Source organism: Sciurus carolinensis, chromosome 14 (assembly GCF_902686445.1).
Source record: "Sciurus carolinensis chromosome 14, mSciCar1.2, whole genome shotgun sequence".
NCBI lineage: Eukaryota > Metazoa > Chordata > Mammalia > Rodentia > Sciuridae > Sciurus > Sciurus carolinensis.
The window spans coordinates 51,317,858-51,341,057 of record NC_062226.1 but is presented as its reverse complement, the minus strand read 5'-3'; the positions used below and the strand labels follow the sequence as shown (position 1 = coordinate 51,341,057).

The 23,200-nt window shown below is 42.7% G+C and overlaps 1 protein-coding gene across 4 annotated transcripts in view; it reads right to left on the bottom strand.

Moving 5' to 3' along the window:
* The window catches only part of Slc24a2 (solute carrier family 24 member 2), a 215,745-nt gene that overhangs the window by 32,446 nt on the left and 160,099 nt on the right, over positions 1-23,200 (bottom strand). For all 4 annotated transcript variants that reach the window (XM_047524979.1, XM_047524978.1, XM_047524981.1 and 1 more), the window contains 2 exons: positions 7,430-7,528; positions 3,800-3,918 (listed from right to left, as the gene is read on the bottom strand). In XM_047524979.1, the coding sequence (XP_047380935.1) occupies positions 3,800-3,918; positions 7,430-7,528 (218 nt within the window). The remainder of the gene's footprint in view (positions 1-3,799; positions 3,919-7,429; positions 7,529-23,200) is intronic.

Sequence of the window (23,200 nt, the reverse complement as noted above, 5' to 3'; positions counted from 1 at the left end):
TTGCCTGCCGGTACCCCTTTGTTTTCTATTCTGACTCCTTCTTGTCCCTTCTAAAAGAGTGAACTTCCTATAAAACATCTGATGCTGCCACTGCACTGTTCGAGTCCTTCACAGCTCCCCTATTCTGGTCTCCAAAGCTCACTAGCTGGGCCCACCTGTTCTCTGACGTCATTGCTCTCCACCACCTTCCTTCCTTCCTTCCCTCCTCTCCAGTCACACAAGTTTTTCTGTTCCTCAAGCTAGCCACATCCATTTCTGCCTTTCTGGGTGCTGCCCTTCTGGCTGGCTCCTTCCGGAGGTACAGTGTCAGTTTGGATGCCCCCTCCTCTATGGGGCCTCCCCCACCCTCCAGGGACAGCCCCCCCCCCACTTTGTTTTCTCCGTGGTCCATGTGGCATCTGTAATCATACTGGTTTATATTTACAGTCCTGATTCTGCCGGGACACATGGACATCCCAGTGCCTAGTACGTTGTCTGATGCAAATGAACAAACAAAATTTTCTGATCAGGTGATGGGAGTTTTTATACCTTCCTGAGCTAGGATCAATTTCTTCCCTGTCAGCTCCCAGAGCACTTTTTACAGACCTCCATGATCTCACCAGGCCATAAATAGTTATCGATCACAAATGCTTTTGGTTGATTTATTTATATCCTGAATATCAAACATCAGACATATACACAAAACCTTTTCAATACCTACAACAAATTTCTTCAGGAAAGGGGCACCTTGAATGGTGTTTAAACGTCAAGTATGAACACATAAGATACGGTTTAGCCTCTATCTCTGTGCTAAGTGCTTTCTTATATTATCTCATTTAGTCCTTATAATTACCTCAGTGAGGAAACAAAAGCTCAGTGAGGTTTGTAAGTTCCCCCCTGGCAGAACTGGAATTCACCACCAGGCCATCCTGCAGTCAGCCATGGTGGGATGGCTCTTTGAAGGTCTGTTTGCTCTTGAGGTCTGAGAGTACCAGCGTGTTGCACAGACCTGCCCTGAGTCCCTGCGCTGGGACCTGGGAGCCCAACTCTGCTCAGTGTCCTCCCTGTCAGCTGAGATTCTCTCCCTCCCCTGCAGCAAGGGCCTCCCTAGCAGGGGCACAGATGTCCCTCTGCAGCCAGATGGACAGGCATGGTGATGAGGCTGCCCTCCGCACACCTGTGACTGTGCCAGCCCCAAGGGCAGCCAGATGTCCTTGGGGCCTGCCTCCTGCTGCCACATGCTGCTTATCCATGTGGACATAAGCTGCCCTGCCAGCTCACTCTTGGGCTAATGCGGAGGGACTACAGGGCTCTGGGCAGGAGGGCCAGGCGCCTGGAAGGCAGGGGAGACAAGGGCAGAAAGAGCAGCAGCCTCTTTGTCCTTTCCTTTAAATGAAGAAATTTTCCTCACAAATCCTATCAGGAAATAAGCACAGCAGACAATAATCAACATGTTTTCTTCTGAAACAGTATGGACTCCTTCTACAGCAGAGCACTTCCTGGTATAAAGGAGAAGAGAGTGCTGGAATATTTTGGCTGTGATCTGGTTTCTATTTGTGAGCAACTTTTCAGCTCATTGGGAAAATTCTGTCAACTGGAAATCCATATGCAGCAAAATGAAACTAAACCCCCTATCTCTCGCCCTGCACAAAACTCAACTCAAAATGGATCAAGGAATTAGACTACAGACCCTACACCTAAGAGAAGAAAAAGTAGGTCCAAATCTTCATCATGTCGACCTTAGGAACAGACATCCTTAACAGGACTCCCATAGCACAAGAAATAAAAGCAAGAATCAATAACTGGGATAGATTCAAACTAAAAAGTTTTCTCTCAGCAAAGGAAACTATCAGCAATGGGAAGAGAGAGCCTACAGAGTGGGAGAAAATCTTTGCCACTCACACTTCAGATAGAGCACTAATTTCCAGAATCTATAAAGAACTCAAAAAAGTTTACACAAAGAATACAAATAACCCGGTCAATAAATGGGCTAAGGAAATGAACAGATAATTCACAGAAGAAGATCTACAAGCAATCAACAGATATATGAAAAAATGTTCAACATCTCTAGTAATAAGAGAAATGCAAATCAAAACTACCCTAAGATTCCATCTCACCCCAATTAGAATGGCAATTTTCAAGAATACAAGCAACAATAGGTGTTGGTGAGGATGTGGGGAAAAAGGTATGCTCATACATTGCTGGTGGGGTTGCAAATTGGTGAAGCCACTCTGGAAAACAGTGTGGAGATTCCTTAGAAAACTTGGAATGGAACCACCATTTGACCCAGGTATCCCACTCCTTGGCCTATACCCAAAGGATTTAAAATCAGCATATTACAGTGATGCAGCCACATCAATGTTCATAGCTGCTCAATTCACAATAGCTATATTATGGAATTAACCTAGATGCCCTTCAATAGATGAATGTATAAAGAAACTGTGGTATATATACACAATGGAATATTATTCATCTATAAAGAAGAATAAAATTATGGCATTTGCAGGCAAATAGATGGAGTTGGAGAACATTATGCTAAGTGAAATAAGTCGAACCCCAAAAACCAAAGGCCAAATGATTTCTCTGATAAATGGATGATGATACATAACGTGAGGAGGGAGGGAGGCAAAAATAGAGGAAGGATGGATTGTATAGAGGAAAGTGAGGGGTGGGGAGGGGGCAGAGGGAAGGAAAAATAATAGAATGAGACAAACATCATTACCCTATGTACATGTATGATTACACAAATGGTGTGATTCTACTTTGTGTACAACCAGAGAAACAATAGTTGTATCCCATTTGTGTGCAATGAATCAAAATAAAAACAAAACTAAACTAAACATACCCCTACCCAATGACCCAGGCATTTGACTCTTAGGTATTTACCACCCTGTCCCCCCACAAAATATAAAAATACATGTGCATAAAAAAAGAAAAGGAGAGAGTGGGTTTCGAATGTTAGGCTAATGCTACTCAAAGTGCAATTCTGGGATAGCAGCATTGACTTTCCTGGGCAACTCCAGAAATCTAACAAGTATCACTATGATTCTGCCTATTTTGAGCAACTGTGGTTCAGAGGCCGTGTTGCATGATGGGAATGGTCCAGGTGCTGCATTTAGATGCTCCTGAGATCAAATCTCAGCTCACTGCCTGCAAGCTAGGTAACCCCAACTAACTACTTCATCTCCCCGAGTGGCAGCTTCATCAACTAGTAAAACGGAAACACTAATGTCCACACCTTAAGCTGTGAAGTGGAAAGGGAATAAGATACATAAAGTGCCCGTGCCAAAACTGTGGCCTATGGTGAGTGTTTGATAAACATCAGGTATTACTCCTGTGGGAGGAACATCTCAATTGGTTGTGCCAGTGAACACTGGGTTGGGTCAGAGAGTATTCATTTCCCATATAGGGATAGGGAAACCCAAAGAGGATTCACTTCAGGAAGCAGGATGACTATGGTTTCTCTGATGTTTAACTCTGACCTTAAAGGCACAGAGAAAGGATTACATGGCAGTAGCTGTCAAACTTTGTATCAAACATTAAGATCTGCATTTTCATCTCCAGGAGATTCTGATACATATGTCTTCCAACTTCACCTTGAGATACAGTGGCTTAGAAATGTATGTGTTCATTCCATACATGTAGGGCTTGACACATGTGGGTCCCTGGGGTGGGAAACACACACCAGGATGAATAAGACCCTACTTGGTGTCCACCCAACTAGGAGCTGGGGCCTCCAGGGAGGATGCAGGGCTTGTGCTGCTAGGCCCTGACATCGGTAAGAGCAGCAACCCAGAAGAGCAATGGAAAGAGGCCTTACCTGGGCTTCTGCAGCTTCAATGCTGTGGGAGAGATTTCCGTTTTGTACAGGTTCCGAACCATCGCTGGATGGTGTCATTTCAACTTCTGTGCTTGTGCTATTTGGAAGTTCGATTTTTTCTGTGACACAATTTAAACACACGCATAAAGAAAACAATGGAATCAATGGCGGTAAAGTGCGACATTGAAAAAGAACTTCCCACAATGCTGGGCTGGAGAGAAGACAGTGGGTCTGGGGTCTGGGGCTGGCATTGGCCAACTGGCAAGGGCCTTACCATCGCCCTTCCCCGTGCCTTCTAGCATACTGCCCTCCCTGTTCCTTGACTGGGCTTTGGTTTGCACTGGCACGATGTCAGCTTGTGTGCCCTTCAACCCCGGGAAAGCTACCTCTCCTTTCCTTTTTCTGTGGGGCTGGGGATGGAACCCAGGCCCTTGCACATGCTAGGCAAGTGCTGCCCCACTGAGCCACACTGTGGTCCTCAGGGCCCATGGCATGTCCCTCTCTAACAGAGGCAAGCTAGCCATTCAAAACACAAGTGCAGACATTTAATAACCAAAGCCACACCCAACCACACGCTGTTGTTCACCCTCTGGAGCACATCCCTCAGTGTTTTCTCACAGTGGGATCTTGCACATTGCACTGGACACCTGGCTCCTCTGCCACTATGAGGTGTTGTCTTAGGCAAGTCTCCTCCTTCCTCGGGGTTTCGGCAACCTTACCTGCTGGATCTCCAAGGCCTAGTGCCTTCAGCTACTTCTCTCAGGCTCTGTGAGCAGAAACGCGGCCAGTGCCTTGGTGTTCACTGGGAAGACAGGCTTGGCAAGCTGGCCCTTCTCACCATGCCTGGAGAATGCTACTGAGCACATCTCTCACCCGAGCTGCCCACTGCAGGCCAGGCAAAGGCGAGCCAGGCAAGCCAGAGAGGCCCAAGTCCTGAGTGAGGGAGTGGTTGGCTACAGTGGAGCCCTGGGTCAGCAAGTACAAAGACAAGTTTTCCTCCAAGAGTTGAGAAGTGACTTGAGGGTTATGGTTGAACACTGGGCTCTGTGACACTGGGAACCAGACAGGCCTGTGTTCATCACCTCACTCTACAGCTTATGCTGCTGTGTGACCCCTTAGCAAGTGACTTAACCTCGCTGAGATTTGGTTTCCTCAACTGAAATTGAGGTGATGCTAATAGTATTACAATTATTACTACTACTACTGCTACTTCCACCCACAACACCATGACTACAGGGCATTTCTGTAAAGATTGAATAAGAAAATGCATATAAAGCACTTGGCATAGTGCCTGGTGCAGAACAAGAAAGCAGAGACAAAGAATGTGAACCCCAGGGAAAAGAGGGGTGGGAGGGGTGTGGGGGGGAAATAACAGAATGAATCAAAAACGATTACCCTATATAAATGTATGATTACACAAATGGTATGCCTCTACTTCATGTACAAACAGAGAAACAAGATGTATCCTGTTTGTTTACAATAAAAATAAATTAAAAAAAAGAATGTGAGCCCCGTTACAGTGTCTGCCTTTTATTAGATTTTTTTTCTAGGACTAAGAGAAGCACCTCCAGGTGATCAGTGGTCAAGCACCGCCGGGGTCAACTGGGACTTTAGTGGGAAGGAAATAAAAAGGTTCCTATTGGAACCACACGCTGTGTGGGGTCAGGCCCTGGGCTTCAGGAGAGAATGAGGCTGTGTGGTGCACTGTTTGGGTTGCTGGAACCTTCCAAAGGCTCACTAGTGTCAGATACAAGCAGGATCACACTGCTCATGGGGTATCAAAAAAAATTTTTTTTTCTGGTAACTTCAGAAGAACTAAAAGTTTCTGATATTTATAGAGAAGAAAATAATTTGAAAGGTACATAAAAATTGTTGTGTTTGAAGCTGCCCAACACTGAAAATCATAGGAAGTGCCTTTAGTTGTGGCATACAGAGGTATAAGTAGATTTAAATATGGAAAGCCATAGAAACTCAATTTTATTTTATCTGTCCATGTTTTTAACAGTGACAGTGATTTGGAGGTGATGTCTTGTGGTGTGTGGTTGTGCCTGTTTATCTACGTAAGTTTGATTACTAAGTACTTTGGGGAGTATTAAAACCCTGTTTGGGGGAGTGTACTGGCTGAAGTGATAACCCTCAGGGTCTGCCTGCCATGGCCAAACTTGCTCCTAGCGACACAGGATTCTGGACACCAAAGGGGAATAAAAGCATCCAGGGATAGACATGAAACCACCCACCAGGCCTAACACCTAACTCGAGGATGCACATCTTAGCTTAGGAAGTACTTTCACACTTAAGGCGGAGGATTTGTCACCAAGGAAAAGATAAAAATAAATCTTGGACTTAACTTTGAAAGCTTGGATTTTAGACACACACTATTTTTTAGTTACAAAGTCATTCACAGACCCAATTGACATTTCAAGGCTCCTTGGAGTTCTGTGTCCCACCTCCTCATAGAAGATTCAACCCACACCTAAGGGCCACCATTCAATAGGAGGAGGACAAGCCGGAGTCCAGACATCTAAGTCTTTTACTCCAAGGAACATCATTCCACAAAAGAGAAATCAAGGGGAGAAGAAAAAATAGATTGTATAATTGAACTTGAATATTACAAGCATAACTTATCCTGGGCAATGGATTTTTGTAGCATGGTTTTACATTTTTATAATACAAAGGAAAAATACACTTATTCTAAAAAAAAGTGTCCAAGTTCACAGAAGCATAAAGAAGCAGACAAAATATACAGTTCTTAGTCCTGACTTCAAGATATCTCCATTGTTAACATTTTAGCCGATTTTTGTTCAGTTTTTCTTTTCATACCCAGTCGAATATTGACTGTTTCTTGTCCCAAAATTTCCCTGAGCTACAAGTCAGAATAAAAGGAGAGGGAAAGGCTCTTCTACAGAGTGTCATGTATTTTGAGTACAACACTTGAATTTTGTCTGTAGATAATTTTAGTTACTTGGGCAATAGCTTCGTTTATAGCATAGATCCAGATTAGGTTAAATTTAGTTTGAATTTAGAATTAGAGAACTGTATTACAGTTACAGACAGGAGAGGAGGAACATCATGTTCCAAGTTAAAATAAGATGCCTGAATGTCACAATCTGGTCACACAGGAGCTCTGGAAAAGTCAGCCAAAAGAGACCTGGGCTGGTACTACTGAATTCTTGAGAAAGAAGAGGTGGTCTCGATCCAAAGGTGCTCTGTCACACAGGGAGTGACCAAGGGGTAATTTAACGGAAGTGCTGCAAGCAATGTCCTAAGTATAAAATCTGGTTGACATTTCAGAGGGGGATCCTCACCTTTGGTTATTAGATGACGCTTGTGTGTGTGTCTCCTTTACATGGAAACCATGAAGTGAACCCATTTTCTACTCCTGAAGGGTAGTGCCTGACTGGGAGTTGGCTAGAATCAATTTACTCTCCTTCAACTTCTAGAGTTATTGGTGACACACTGTGTCCTTTCCTGCCATGGATCCATGTGGGGAAGAGGGGTCCATGTCCAGGACAGGGCCGACCTCAGGTGTCTATGTGGGCACTGAGTGAGTGGTGCCCACGCTCCGCCCTGCCTCTCCGCTCCTCTCCCTGCCCCCAGGAAGGGAATGAGATGGGGTCTCCTTGCACTCACCCACGTGATTGGCAGCCCCATTCTGCCTCTCGTTCTCATCCACTTGGCATTTCTTCTTGGCGATCTTGTGGAGAATTGAGGCCTTTTCTCTGAACCTCCCTGAAGCAAGAGAGAGTGGTGGGAAGGAGACAAAGTGAGAGGAAGATAAAGAGTCTGGTGGTAAAGGGGGACTCCTGGAAAAGCACATGCCTTCTTCAGTTCTGCTGTCCTGTTGCAGTGACCACACCATCCTGTCCAACCTAATGCCCTGTGACCTGCAGGACCCATAATTTCTTACCTGTGTGGGATCTTCAGCCTGGTTCTCTGAGGACCTCAAGCTGCAGGAGCTTGGATGAAAGGTGTGACTTGGACCTCTTCCCTCCCTTCTCATTGCTTACAAATAATCCAAAGCATCAAGCATCACTAAAACTTTCCTTACTGCGGAGTTCCAAAACAGGTGTAAAGAAACAGAGCTGCTCTGGAGGCACAGACATTTCTCTGGAATTAAATGCTCATCCCACGTCAGCTTTTGACAATGGGTTGGGAAGCAATGCCAAGCCTGGGAGTCCTTTGATTTGATGTTGACTTTCAAGTTTTTATCACAATTAACATTGTAGTTTTTAAATGAGTTAGAACAGGCATCCCTGAGCTTTCCAGATCAGCCAAGTCTGCTGCAGTTAAAGCACTAAGGAGGCAACTGGTTCCATTTGGGGATTTAAAGCAAAGATTGATCACCCAAGCATGGCAAGTAATGCTGGTGCTGAGATTCTTTAGGAAAGGCGCTAGAAAAAATACCCTCCCCAAACAATCATTTTAAACAGCTGTGCCACAAGTGGAACACATCTTCTTCATTATTGACACAAAGGGTAAAGGCATGCAACAAGCACAGAAAATTAGCATGCAAAAATGTAGCTTGGGGAGAAAGCACATTTCTCTGTCTTTTATCTTTGATTTTCTTCCTTGGGAACACCCAAGGTGCAAATGATTCTCATTTTAAAACAACCGATCATTCAGATTTGATGAGTTCTTCAAAATGCCATGACTCCTGTAATTTTCCCATGAGGCAGTTTTAGTTGGCTGTGTTCCCTAGCAGCATGTTAACAGGGCTTCCCATTCCATTTTTCTAGTTAGAACCAAACCAAACCAAACCAAACCAAACCAAAATGTTCCTCCTGGAGAGACTGTCCTCCTAGGATGGAACATGGCAGGTTGGTATCCACTACCTTTCCCTCCCATGAATGGAAATCATGGTATGTGGTTGCAGTGGTGACGTGTATAACTGGTTGGGAGTAACAGAACCTGTAAGCTCCACGGGTGAAGGTGGCAAAGGTAGGGTCTTTCTGCTCATGGTTCCATTAGCCATGAAGCTAGACACCTTACTACACCAAGGCAACCTCTAGGCAAAGAATGTGCAGCCCAGGGTGTGTTCTCAAAGGCAGCATCGAGGGAAATACCGTACACAGAAAATGCAGGTCAGTCTGCCGTGTGGGCTGCAGAAGGGAGGAGAAGGAAGGATGGGGAGGTGGGTATGGCATCCATCTTTGAGGATTGCTGAAGGTCAGCCTGAGGGCAACAACCTGGAAGCTAGTTTGAATTTGGTTGTTTCTATTTAATCTCCTGGGTAAACTGTAGGAAGAAAAAGGGAAAGGAAACAAGGCTAGGAAACAGAGGTGGTAAGAGAGCAAGGAAGAAAGAAAAAAGAGAAAAAGAAGAAAAACAGGAAGGAGTGGGGACATGGGTTGAGATGCGTGGAAGTTGCCCAAGCGGTGCAGAGGCGAGGCACTTGTCTGGCTGCCAGATCTAGACTTTTCTGAGGCCCAAACAGATCATAAGAGTGGTCTTCAGTAACCCTGCAACCTTATGCCTAAAGAAGGGTTACTCCCCATGGAAGACAATTCCAACAAGTCCCCAGAGCACATGATTTTCAGACTAGAAAGTAAAAAGGAGATTCTGAAATGTCGTTGGAGATGATGTTTCTCACAAACGCACTCTTTGGTGTCAGGGTTGTTCTTTGAACTTAGATCATTCTGCAGCTCTATGAAATAAAGATGATCAACATTTGCTATTTTAAAATTATATATAAAATAATAATAATATAGTAGGAAAGAATTCAGAAGAGGGAACAAGCCTGTGGAAATAAAACCTGAGATAATAACCCAATCCAAACAAAGTCCTAAAGTCAAGAATGAGGGCAGAGAACATATCTGCTAGAAACTAGTGAATTGCCTATTGTTTGTGGTTACAAGAATCTTTTCAGAGCTTAGGTGTGTGCCAGAGAGAAATGTTTAAAAAAGGGAAACTGAAATTGTGAGGATACAGCTTACTTACTCTGCTAGAAGTTTCCTTCAGTACAGTGTTACTAACACATAGGGTGGGTTTTCCTAAATTCTCCAAAGGAGAACTATGTGAACATAATAGGAAAAGATTCTAAAACTGAGATTCTGTAGCTTCTCAAGCATTTTTCAGATCAGATAGGGTTTTTGGACTGTGTTAGTATTTTTTTTTCCACTGTAGCAGCATCTCAGATTTCCTCTGTTGTTGAAAAGTAGAAGGGATTCACCTTGTTTGCTTTCTCTTGGGATTCCTATGTGCAAAAAGCAAAGCAGCTGAGGCTGGTTGGAGAACTATATTTTCCCTAGATTTCAACTTCTTCCTTTCAGCTTCTTTTCCTGACCATTGTTTTTCCCTACTATCCTGAACTGACAACCATTCTACATTCTAAGTGCCGATGATACTGCTCTACAGCCTGAAAGGATTTCCTCTTGGAGATTAGTTTCTAGAAAGGCAGCAATCGAGGGCTGACCTTCAGAATTCAGCACACACACATGCTCCTGGAAGATGGTATGCTCATTCCAGCCCTGTGGACAACCCGTGGACACTCTAGGGTAGCTTCTGAGAAATGCCAAGTATGAGGCTCACAGGACAAGAATGAGGATGAAGTCTCTGGGGTAGAAACCAGCACAGAACCTGTGGTTTTCAAAATGACCCTCTTGTCTTGGGGTAGGGAGACATGGCACTTGGAGGACCTGTTCTGCTCCAAGTCACAAGCTGGGGAGAGCAAGCAGGATGTGTGTGGTGGGGACAGCACAGTATTGTGGTTAAATGGAAGATATTCAGAGGCAGGTAGGTCTGAGTCCAAGCCCAAGTTCTGCTGGGTGATTTTTGGCATGTTCCTGCATAATTCTGATCATCATTTTTCTCATTTCTGAACTGGGGTTTCCAAGGGTATTGGCTCATGAGTTAAACATAAGTCTACAAACGAAAAAAAAAAAGTGTGGAAAGGGCACATCACAGTGTGTAGCACTGGAAAACTGTCAATAAGAAGGAAAAGAGAAACAAATCAACAAAAAACTCAAGGGCACTGGTGGTAAGGCCCCAAACTGCTTTAGGAGGACTATTGTTATTTTCTCTTCTTTTAGTACATGCATACAGGACTGGAGAATCAGCCACATCCAGACCTAGTAACATACTAAGACTTTGTAGGATTGGTGCTCAGATTTCACAGAATTCTTCAAAAATCAGCTCCAAATTTTAGGCACAGATGCCAGGTTGCTGTAAAGGATGGCACAGAAGAACTGATCTAAGGAACATTTGTGCAACTTTTTGTGCTTGGTGATAAGGAATCAAGGTTTTTTTTTTTTTAGTACTTTTCAAGGTGAACGAATGAGCGATTTTTAACATGTTTTAAGGCTACCTTAAAAAATATGCTCTGTTGTGGTGTAAATCCTTAAGGTGTTGAATTTTTATATAGCTACAGATATTTGTATACTTAGAAATCGCAGAAATAGCAAACTCTGCTCAAATCGTGAGGCACCTACGTCAAAACCTAGTGTATAATTTTAATATAGATTAGCTTGGTCTGAAATTTGCAAGAGTACCAGCTGAGTGTCCTCAGAGGAGTGTGTGTTGAGGGGGTGGTAAGGAAGCATGCAAGGAAAAGATCAAAGCATAAAGCCCAATGTGAATAAGAATGAATTTAGAAAAACTGGCAATCAAAATCTTTGACCAAATCACTCTGAGATGAAACAGAAACCCATGCTGCAGTGCAAAAAATCCTTCGGAGGGTCTGTTCACTCAAAGGAAATAATTTGACCTCTGTTCTGTTGTTAATTAATTAAAACAGCCCTTTATACATTCCTTCACATCTTTTCCACCAAGCCTGTAATAGGCAAAAAGAACCCTTTGGTTTGGTGATCTGATTAACTCCAGGCTGCTATGAAACATTCTGGAGCATCAGCAACACAGAAAAGAAAAAAAAAAAAAAAGAAAAGAAAAGAAAAAGAAAAGGGACAAAAGAGATAGATGCAAAGGGAGCTACCACACACCCCTCCGTGTGCAGCCTGTGGTTTGGGAGAAAAAAGCAAAAAACAAAACAGAAGGGAAAGTTTGAAAATAAGTCTTTTAAGATCTATTTTTGTGTTTTCAGTCTGCCTGTCTTGTCTTTCTCTGAAGTTTGTGGCTTCGCAGGTAGCTTCAAAGGCAGAAGTGCACCTGAATTTACCTTTTCTTCAGACTCAGATCAGCAGACAGGCCATTGTCACTGTGACAAGGCGATGGAAGTGATGTGGCACTGTGGGGTCATCCTGGACTCCTCTTTCTTCTACCTTCCACATGCTATCAATCAACAACTATGGTGTCTCTATTTTCAAAATATTTCAGAGTCTGCCCACTTGTTTTTCCTTAGCAGGTTACCCCTGGGCTCCACCAGCAACAAGTCTCTTGGGGGCAATTTGTTTGGTCTGAGGGTACCCCTCTACCCTTACCTCTTCTCCCCTCAAGCTCAAGGACGCTACTCACCCCAGAACGCTTAGGGGTAAGTAGTGTGGATCATGTACTCTCTTCTCTGTGCATAATCCTGGAATGGCTCTTCAGGTCAATGTGAAAGTCAAGACCTGCGAGATTCTATCCAGTGAGGCTTTCCCTGATTGCCTTGACCTCATCCCTACTCCCTTGCCTTGCTGACTCTGCTCCAACCATGTTGGTCTCCTTGCTCCTTGTGAAAACACTGTGCATCATCCTGTCCCTGAATCATGGCATTTGGCTGGTTTCCTCTGCCTGGAATGCTCCTCACCCAGGAATCCATGGGGCTCACTGCTCACCTTCTTCTAGTACCTGTCCAGTGCTACTTTCTCATTGAGCTAAGGGTCCTAAGACTGTAGAAATTTTCTAGAAGTAAATAGAAGAAAATGGGGTGTACTGGTTACTTATACTTCAGTGGTGAAGGCAGAGGGGCACATCAGTTGTCCCTCTTTGGCACAAGTTCAGGGCCAACATAATGGGTGCAGAAAGGAGCTCATGTGATAGAGGAGGAGGTTCAGTGAGCACTTTAAAGAGCAGGGGAGAGAAAGCTGGGCCTTGGCTCCTCTTCCTTTACCAGGTCGCTTTTTTTGTCAGAAAAACCTGAAGGTTTCTCTATGGATACCCACACCCCTCCTTTCCATCAGAGAATGTGGGGAATTCATCATTCTCAGGGCACTTCACACACAAATCGGCTTGCAGCTCACATGATTACTTTGCCCACCAGAGGGCACTCTTCTCTGGGGAAGGGACCTTTTCCCCACCATCTTGGTATCCCTCAACACATATCTTAGAATAATGTCTGGCTTATCACACACTCCCAGATTGCAGTGAAACTTCTTATAATCAGCTCTCTTGGGAAACTGAGCTTCCTTTCAAGCCAGTACAAGTCACAAACAATCTTCCACACTGCAAATATTAAGCAAACTTGTGCTATGTACTGGGTACATAATTCGGTGAACAAGGTAGATTCAGCTGCTTGCTGCCCTTGTGGAGTTCATAGCCTGGAGTGAAAAAAAGAATAGTAACAAGGACTTCAGATTTGTTTTCTGATGGCAGAGGCCTTTTTGGGAGGGGTCTGGATGCTCAGAGAACAAAACTGAAAGCTTCTCTTACCACCTAGCAGCTGGGGAGCACGGAGCCTCTTCCCATTCCACAAACTGTCTTTGTGCAACAGTTTATGTTATCTAATAGGGGCTGGCTTGATTTCTATTCTTAAAAAAGAAACAGCAATGATAATAATTTAAACAAACAAACAAAAAAACTAAGAACATAGAATTTTAATTTAGCCCTAAATCTGTTTTTGAAATATAGTTTCCAAATTATTTTTTCTAATTTTTGTGAAACAACATGTAAACCATTTATTATACAGCCATGATATGAATGAAAATGAAGCTACTATTGTGATAAAGTAAAGTGTCTTTAACAAATGCTTTGTGAATGAACCACATAATAGAGATGATTAACATAATTTGATTGTCATTTTATTTAGACACAATCATAAGAGTAGTTTCTGTAATTAATTAATTATATCTCAATTGGTGGCTAAACCGATTGCATAATGAAAGGAGCAACTGGATCTCCTTATTAAGTCTTTCCTTAATGGTGTTCATTAAGAAGGACATTTGTGGCCACGTACAAATGGATCTGTCTAAATATGAATTGGTTCTATCATACTCCCTAGGAGGGTCACCTTGTAATTGGGAAATACAAGCTTGATTTTGCAAATATTTTGAAATATTTCCAATGTTTAGAAAAGGCTGGTATTCAAAAGACTGATATTTTATCTTTTCTTTATGTTTTCAATTTCTGGTCTCCCCATAAATTTTGTGGAATCTGTCATCTTCAATCTGCAGTCTTCCCTTTCCCCCGTGCAACATGATCATAATCACGTCTCTCAATTTTGGAGCTTTTCTCTTGATTTCAGATTTCCTGCTGGCATTTCCCTTTCTTACCTGCCCTTTGCAACTGTGCCTCTCAAAAGAGCCATCTCCACTGGTGCCTCTACTTCTTTGTCTCCATTTTTATAATACTAACTCTGCCTCTGGCACCTGCCAGCATTACTCCAAGGGATCTGCCTTCTGCCACTTTTTGCCTCCATGTGACTTAATTTCTCAGTGGTATCTGGTATTCCTCACCTCTCCTCTTCTATTTCAAGAATTCCTAAGAGTTCCCTTTAAATGTTGGTATTTCTCAGGGCTCCCTCCCTGACTTTTCTCTTCCTCACTCCTCACTTGCTCTCCAGAGGACCCAGTTGACCATTACCTGAGTGTCCAGACCCTCTTCTCCTGCAGACTTTGAACACTTTCTCTTGGAAGTTCCTCTGACAGACAATAAACATGCCCAAATTTCACACATTGTTCTTCTTCCTAGGAATCTGAATTTTGCTTGTGTTTTCTACTCCCAATTTTTCCCAGCCATCCTAGAGATTTCCCTGTTGCCAATATCCAATTAGTTGCCAAATTCTTTTTACTCTACCTTTGAACTCTTTTGTTCCAAGTCTTCCAACCTGAATGTTGGCTTCAGCATCTTAATTAGTCTCCTGGTTTTCAGCTTCATCTCCTGCATCCCCCTCAGCTTACCCTTCCTGTGGCTTAGAGTGCTTCCTACTCACTTGCTTGTCTTACTCCCTTTCGAGATTCTGCTTTAGGCAACTTATTCTTCAGGAAAATTTCCTTGAGCCCCTTCCTTCTATTGCAGCATCCTGATATCTGACTATCATGGCAGTGGTCACAGAGCCTCATAGATACTTTACTGACCCTCTCCCCTGCTAACATGCACGGCCCTGGAGCACAAGGTTGCTGTATATGTCCCCCTAGTACTTACTGTCCAGGATGGTTCTCTGTTTATAAGAATAGCAACCTTTGTGCAAAAAATAAAGAAGATGTGAGTGGGTGGGTAGGGGGGAGGTGCTTCAACTGTTGGCTGTAGGAAACTATTCTGAGTTTCCCTTTCGGGTGGTGGATAGAGAAAGGAGGAGAGCTCAGAGGCACATCCCAGGAAACTCATCAGCCTCTCTGCTTGGTTAATGTTTTGGTTAAAATTCCTAAGTCTGAGTTAATGTCTTTCTGTTTGGATATTCTTTCTTTAAGAAATGATATCTGATAAAGTTCAGGAAAAACTGGAATTTTACAACCAAAAAACTCACAGCAGGATTGCAGAGTACTGTGTTTTCAGGAAAAGGGCCAACTTGGCTGACTGACACAGATTGAGAGCTGATGTTCTTTATCCTTTAGGTCACCTAAGTTTTATTGCTTTAGGAACTTAATTTTCTGAACTTTTCTATTTCATATTACAGAGACATAAATGGCTCACACAAAGTTTCAAAGAGGTTTGTCTGATTCTCAGTTTTGGAATTCTGAGCCAGGAAGGGTCTGCCAGATATAAGCTTTAAACATCTTCCTTCTGTTTCTGTCCCTTAAACCCTGCAGATATCTAAGGTAAACAATCACTTTACTAATAAGGCAGACCTCATATTTGAAGACCTGCCAACATTTAACCCAACTTTGACTTCATAGTTGGAAAAGGTCTCTTCCAACTCAGTTTGTCAAGACTTGATCACGGGTAGGTCTCTTTGTAAATGAGTGGTGACATTAATCTATTCATCTGGGGAGAGTTTTGATTTGTTCACAGCCCCTAGGAAATAGTAGATGCTAATTAAATATGCATTGAATAATTACTGTGACCTATGTGTAAAAAAAGCAGAACCTAGGGAAACAATTATTTCTTCTGATTCTTCTTGTGATTCTTCTTCACACATTACCTAATTATTTAAGTGTAGTGAAAAATTTTAGATTTGGCTAAAAATTTATGCAGTGGTAGCCACTATTTTGTGTACATATATCATTTGTTGTCACCTGGATTTCATGTGTCTGTGAATTGGTCTTAAATTCCTAGTTTCTGTTTTTTTTTTTTTAATCCTCAACTTTACATTGTAATCTGGTACCTACAAATTACCTTTGAAATGTGGGTTTGCAATGGAAATGTCAGCACATACTTAGAGTCCTTAACTCAAGGCTTAGAGGCCCATGATTAAAAATGAGATGATTCAATTCATTTCAGATTTAACCATGAGAGACTTACCATGCTTAATCGAACACATCAACCCCCTGGTATAACACACTCTCACTTTAAAAAAAATTTTTTTAAAGAGAAAGCTGTGTGTGTGTGTGTGTGTGTGTGTGTGAATTATTCATTTGTAATAACAGTATTCAAGTTTGACTGATGAAGGCAACTTAGCATTTTCAGCCCTAGGGATGTCAGAAACAGACAAAAAGAAGCATCCACAATTTGCCTTCTGCTGCCATTTAACACCTTCTACATATGCAATGTGGCAAAATCTGCCTGTACTTGCCAAGTCCAATCTTTCTGCTTTTACTGCTGACAGTCTAGATCATGAAAATAAGATGCAATGAAGTTTGCAAAGCCGGATGTATTCACATCAGAAGACTTCCTTGGTCCTGGTTTTCAGGAAGACTGGGGTTTTACCCACACAGCTGGTTTGGTCCTTGCAGTAGACCTAATGCTGGTTACTAGTTGGTTAGTTGATTATGCACATCGACTAGGCTGCTGTCTTCCTAAGATCCAGCCCCAGGAATGTACTTGAAAGAATACATCTCTGAAGACATCATGTGATTAACAACTGGTGAGCTCAATACATCTATTTTTTGGGGGATAAAGCCCAACCTTACAGAAAGCAACTGTTCAAGTGCCCAGAAAAAAATCACTTGGCCATGAAAGTTTGGACTGAATGAGTTAAACCATAAACTTGGAATGAATGAAACATAACACATACTGGAAATGGTGTCCATGCACAACAGGGACTTCCTGTTTTGGTAACTGTACAGTAGAAGGTTAGGTTGCAGTGAGTCTCAGTGGACTGGAAGTGAGAGGGGCACGTGCTGCAGCAGGAGCTGAATATTCTGTATAGGAGGAAGAGCCTGGCCACTCAATTCAGAGAGGACGAATACTTCAGCTGTAACTGTACCCTGGCTTCAGCTCAACTTTGGTAAATATTCAGGTTTCTAAAACAAGTAAATTAGAAGGTAGTTACATTACAAAGGAATACCAGCTTTGTAATGAAGTCAGTATGCATCTTTCTTCAAAGGATTTATTTAAGCTTGCTGTTTGAGGCTCTCTCGGGCACCGTTAGCAGGAATATAAATTGGTGCAATCATTTTGGAGGGCAATTTGGCAATATCTTTCAAAACTTGAAATGTGTATGCTCTTTGAACAGGCATTTCTATTTCTAGGAATTTTTTATGTGTATTTTCTACTCAGTAAAGTTTATTATCAGGGCCATGAGGATGCTTGTTTAGCATTGTGGTAATAACTAGATAAATAAACAAAATTAAATTACCCTATGTGTTCATCAACAGAGGACTGATTGAACCCACCATGGAACAGCCATGCAACGAACAGGATACTATGCAGCTGTCAAAAAGAAGGCCTAAATGTGTGTATGTGGAAAAAAATCTCAAGAAACAATTAATAAACAATACCCAGGTGGAATTAAAAAAGAGAATATGTTAAAACACTGATGAAAGAAGTTAGCTCTAAGAAACGAGCAGAATCTGGGGTAGAAAGGAGACTCACTTTCATTGTCTTTCCTTAAGTTGTATTTCCTTTTTATTTCTTTATGTCCGTAATGTTTTTATAATAAAAAAGAATAAAGTTAATTTGTGATTTAAAACTTCTATTGTGATAGAAGTTTGGATTTGTAACTAAATATAATTTTTTTCCATTCTTTTCTTTCTTTTTTTCCCCTTTTTCTTTGGTATCAGGAATTGAACTCAAGGGTGCTTAACCACTAACCCACATTCCTGGTTCTTTTTCCTTTGAGACACAGTCTCATTAAGTTGCTTAGAGCCTCACTAAGTTGTTGAGATCCTTGCTAAGTTGCTGAGCCTGGCTTCAAACCTGCAATCCTCCTGCCTCAGCCTCCAGAGCCTCTGGGCTTACAGGTGTGCACAATCATGCCCAGCTTTTCCCATTCTTTAAAGGTTTCCTCTATAGGAACCATCTAATGCACTGTTTGCTATGTTTAACCACATTAAAGGAAAATTTGGCTATGAACTGAATCAAACAATACACAATCTTTTTATTTTAGATGTTGTGACCTAGGAACTACCACAGTCCTGGTGTTGCCTCAACCAAGTGCCAAATCAAGTTTTTAGGAGGTTTCAGTAGACTGCAAGCCAGTGCCTGCCATCACACTGAATAAAAGATACCAGGACAGAATTGTGGACATGGGACTGGAGGGGCCATCCTGTCCATGATCTGAGCATCCTGCGTTGGTGGTCCTGGCTTCTCCAGAGGCCTTTTAGAGCCAGGCCGTTCTGTCTTTGGACACACCAGTGAGAAAGGTTTTCCTACACCAGGCTGAACTTTATCTTCCTGAACTGAGGAAGGTAAACTTACTTCCATAACCATGACACCACCCCCAGGAAGACTTTAGGGGGGCGTTTCCACCCCTTTCCTGGTAAGACAGACCCTACTGCTGGGGTGAGAACTTGTAAGATGCTGTTGGGTGCACACTCCCTCCTTCCGGGACACCTGTCAGCACCTGGACCCTCAGATCTAGATAGTGCTGAACACATCTGACTTAATGCCCCCTCCCTGACATCAGGAAACCTCCTATATCCTTGACCCCTTCTCTGAATATTCCCTTTGCCTTCTTGTTTTTTACTGATTTTTATGTGGTGCTGAGGATCCAACCCAGTGCCTCACAAGTGCTAGGCAAGTGCTCCACCACAGCTACAACCCCAATGCCCCCTTTGTCTTCTTGTAACATCTGAAACTCAGCTGTGGGATGAAGGCTCCTTTCTCCTTGCAGCCCTTGATGAGGGTAGGTGCTCATGCTCAGAATGCCTGTCCCATGCCACCCTTTCCTCACTGCTTTTAGATGGTTTTCTTCCTCCTTGGGAGCACGAGCCAATAACTTATGAGCTCTACTTCCCTCCCCTATTTCTGGGAGATCTTAGAACCTAGATCACCATTTTCCTCTCCACCATTACTCCTGTCACCAATGGTGGTAATTTACACAGCTGAGCCCTGCAACACCTGGCTCCTCACCTCTTCACCCTCCCCATGTCCAGCTCTTCCTTTCTCCAGCTCATGCATCCAACCCTCTCCTGTGTTTAGTCCCTAGGTCTTGTCACTAGCAATAACTGCACCACTTTCATAACCTTGATTTGAAGCATCTCATTTTCTGCCCATCACTCTTTTTAACCTTTCTACTATAATAATTCTTTGATCTCATTGGTCAATTCATTGATGCTCTCATCTTTTCACCTCCCCCCCCCCCGGGAATGTGTTTTTCACATGGTTTCTGGGGCACCATTCCATCTTGTTTCTCCCCCTAGTTCCCTCTTTTTCCCAGGTCCTCAAATTTGGAGCCTCCAGGGATTAATCCTTGGTCATCTCCTCCCTATTGGTTAGCTAGGCATTGTCATCCAGGTCTGTGGTTTTAAAGAACATCTATATTTTATGACTTTCAAGTTTACATCTACAGCTCTGCCTGACCTCTCTCCCCAGCTTCAATCTCCCATCTCTACCACTTTTCAGCATCTCTATTTGGATGTCTCAGGGACATCCCAAACTTACCCTGAGCTCTCAGCATCTCTCGCACAGCTTGCTCTATTCTCAGTCTTTCCCATCAATATGCAGATGTATGGAAGTGAGATTTCCCTGTCAGGGAGAGACTGCAAGTTGCCTATGCAGTGTCTACTATTTTTATTTCTGAATGCCATAATACCTAAATTGTTAGGGATAGCAACTCACTGAGTTTAACAAATTACATTTCCAAGCTCTCTTGAAACTAAGTTTATCCATGTGACTGAGTTTTGGGGAAATTTTACTGAGAGGGGTCTTCAGGGAAGGCTCCTTGAAAAGAAGACAAAAAACAAACAAACAAACAAACAAACAAATAAAACAACTGGGGAAAATCACTTTGATTCTTTTTCCTTCCTGAAATATAGATGTGCTGGCTGGCACTCCAACAGCAGCCATCTTGGACATTAGGTGCCTTTGAGGTGGAAAGTCGTATACTAAAGTTGTAGAGCAGAAGGATGGTGGAAAGAGCTTGAGTTTGATAGAGCTGCCAGATATTCCATGTCCTGTCTGGCTCTGAACTTCTTACACTTGAGAGGAAAATAAACTTCTCTCTGAATAAAGTTCTATCTGCCACTGTTAATCTAGACTTACTGTTACATATAGCTGAAACAACCCTGCCTGAAATATCAGCGTATACAACATGGTCTTATCCATTCAATCAAGGAGTAAAGTGTACCGTGAAGGCAGAAAATCACAGCAAGGACTTGTTTGGAAGTACACTTTTAGAGGGCCAATTGGGGGCACTGGAAAATAGTGCTGGATGGTACTCCAAAGATCCTTTCTCTTTGAAAAAGGACTGGACCATGTCACTGTAGCTAAGATGTCAAATGACTGACTGGACTATGTGACCTTAAGGTACTTTTGTTTCTGCAAAATAATTGGGATTTTTCAAAACTCGGCCACATGCCTAATTTAGGATCCTATGAGTCTCAGTTTGATGATAGGCTTACTGTCACTTAAGGAAAACGTCATAATCTTTGCTCTTCACATCACAACTCTTTCTACTCTTTTTTCTTATACAAATGATCAATGAATGATTTTTTTAAAAATAGTGGTGAAAACTTTTTTTTTTTCTTCTGGAAATGACTTCTGTTCAGTGGCAATGACTTTAGGACAGTACAGTGCAGGTGGCTCTCTCTGTACAACACTTCTTTGAAAGATGTCACTAACACCAGGATGTCTGGTTACCTACTTCTTTATCTGTATGCAATGTTTATTTCCAAAGAGCAAAAATTATGAGTTCTGTATACTGCCACTGGTGGAAAGACCTCTTGTCTGGTACATTCATCTGTTCCATCATGCAAACTTGTTTGACTTTGAACTAAGTTTCCACATTTTTATTTACAGTAGTATTAGGAAAAGATGCCAATTTCAATTTATTGAAAATATTCCAGAGTGAGAATATGAAATTTGAGTATCTGCAGATGAGAAATAAGATATGGATTATTAACTTGAAGAAAAGATTTAGAATTACTCTTCTAAGAAAACACAGAGGGGCTAGGGAGATAGCTCAGTTGGTAGAGTGCTCACCTTGCAAGCACAAGGTCCTGGGTTCGATCCCAGGACCGCAAAAAAAAAAAAAAAAAAAAGAGAGTCTCTCATTAAGGGAATAAAGGGATGACTTTCTGTAGGGGGATCTGAGATCACTAAAAGACCATAGTGAGGGTCATTCATTCATTTGTGTTTCCAGGAATGTCTTGTTACAGAAGCAAATATAGTCCCTGGGAGGCTCACTAATCTATCAGGGCTAGTGAAATGTCTCACACAGTCCAGAAGTTTGTTATTATGAAGTGAACGCACTAGCGCAGGTGGCTGGTTGGACAATGTGTCAATTCACAAAGCAGGAGGAAGGCAAGGGCACCAAACTCTGCTGGGTGCAGGGCTGTGGGCTTTACACATTCTCCTGGTCTCCCTTCCCAAGCCTGAGTGAGGTACCTTCCACCTGGATCCCCAGCACCTAGGTCTGCATCAGATTCCTTATCTCTGCCTGTGTGTCCTTCCAACTCAGGAGTTCCTTAGGAGGACTGTTGTAACTCCAGACGCCTTGCCCCCAGTCTAGCAGCTGGCCCATCCTGGGTGTCTACGAATGATCGCACTAGTGAGTGACTGAATGAGTGGACCAGAGTCTGACTGGCTTGGGTTGGGAGAGGAGGATGGGTGCAGCCCAGAGAGCTGCTCCAGTTCAGGTAGTTCACCTGAATGACAAGGGAGGGGAAGAAAGGGCTTGGAGGGCAGGGACAAACTTTGCAAATGCAGTAATTTTGCCCAGTGTCTGAGAGTAGGCATATTGTTTCATTAAAATAATTTTTTTTATGGTAAAGTGTTGAGTAGGGTAAGTGTTTTATTACACAGCTCATTGTCCACTCTGTGGTGTTTTCATTCTTGGTCCATGGTCTACACTGGGCCTTTCTCCCCCACTAGCTACACGGGAGCCATTTGTTCTGCTCCTGTTCCTCACATGAACCTTATGCAGTAATCTGTAGGACTGCCAAGAGAGCAGGGCTTTGGGGTGATGTACTCCCATATTCAGGTCTTGTGTCCTTACCTACAACCTCTGGATCCCAGAGCAAATTACTTTGCTACTCTAGTTTTAGTTTCTTCATCTAACAAGATACCTCTTGGAGCCTTGGTTTTCTTATTGTTGATGAAATCTGCCTGTGTGATCATGATAAGGACTAGATGATATGTGATACGTAAAGCCCTAGTCCGAATCTGGTGGGTGGGAGGCACCCAGTAAGCACAGGTGCATCCCCATCGTTTCATCCCTCTCTTGCCTGGCAGGTCAGCCCTTGCCAACCCTCTTCACCAATTTACCCTTTTTTACTAAGGCCTAGTTCACCTTCTCCACAAAATCTCCCTCCCTTCCCCATTGAAGCCACCTCTCCTCCTGCCAGCTATCAATGTCTCTGAACACCTACAGTACATAGCTGTGTGCTATTTTTCTCCCTGGTCTTAAGCTCCATGGGAGTTTATCTCCCACCTTTTAGTATTATTTCCCTAAAGCACCTAGTAGAATAACTTGCACACAGTAGGTGCTTAAAAATAATGAACAAAATATGTGCAGGACAACTCTGTATTTTTGGAAGTTATTGCTCAATTCTTCTTTGGATATGGGGTATCATATATAATACATCTTTCCACTGATTCACTTAGGGAGTTAAAAAAAAGGATCCACAGCAAGTAGCTGACCTCATACAATGTCCAGAGAATTCCTGTAAACAGTTATAAATAGTGACTAGTCACATAAGCAATCTTAATAAAGCCCTGCTCACGGGTTAGTCACAGTTCTAAAATTGTGAAAATGCCTGGCTGGAGGGCAGTATTTCCCAAAGGCTAGCAAACCTAGAGTTATTGCCCCCAATGTCTTCCTCTTTATTATAC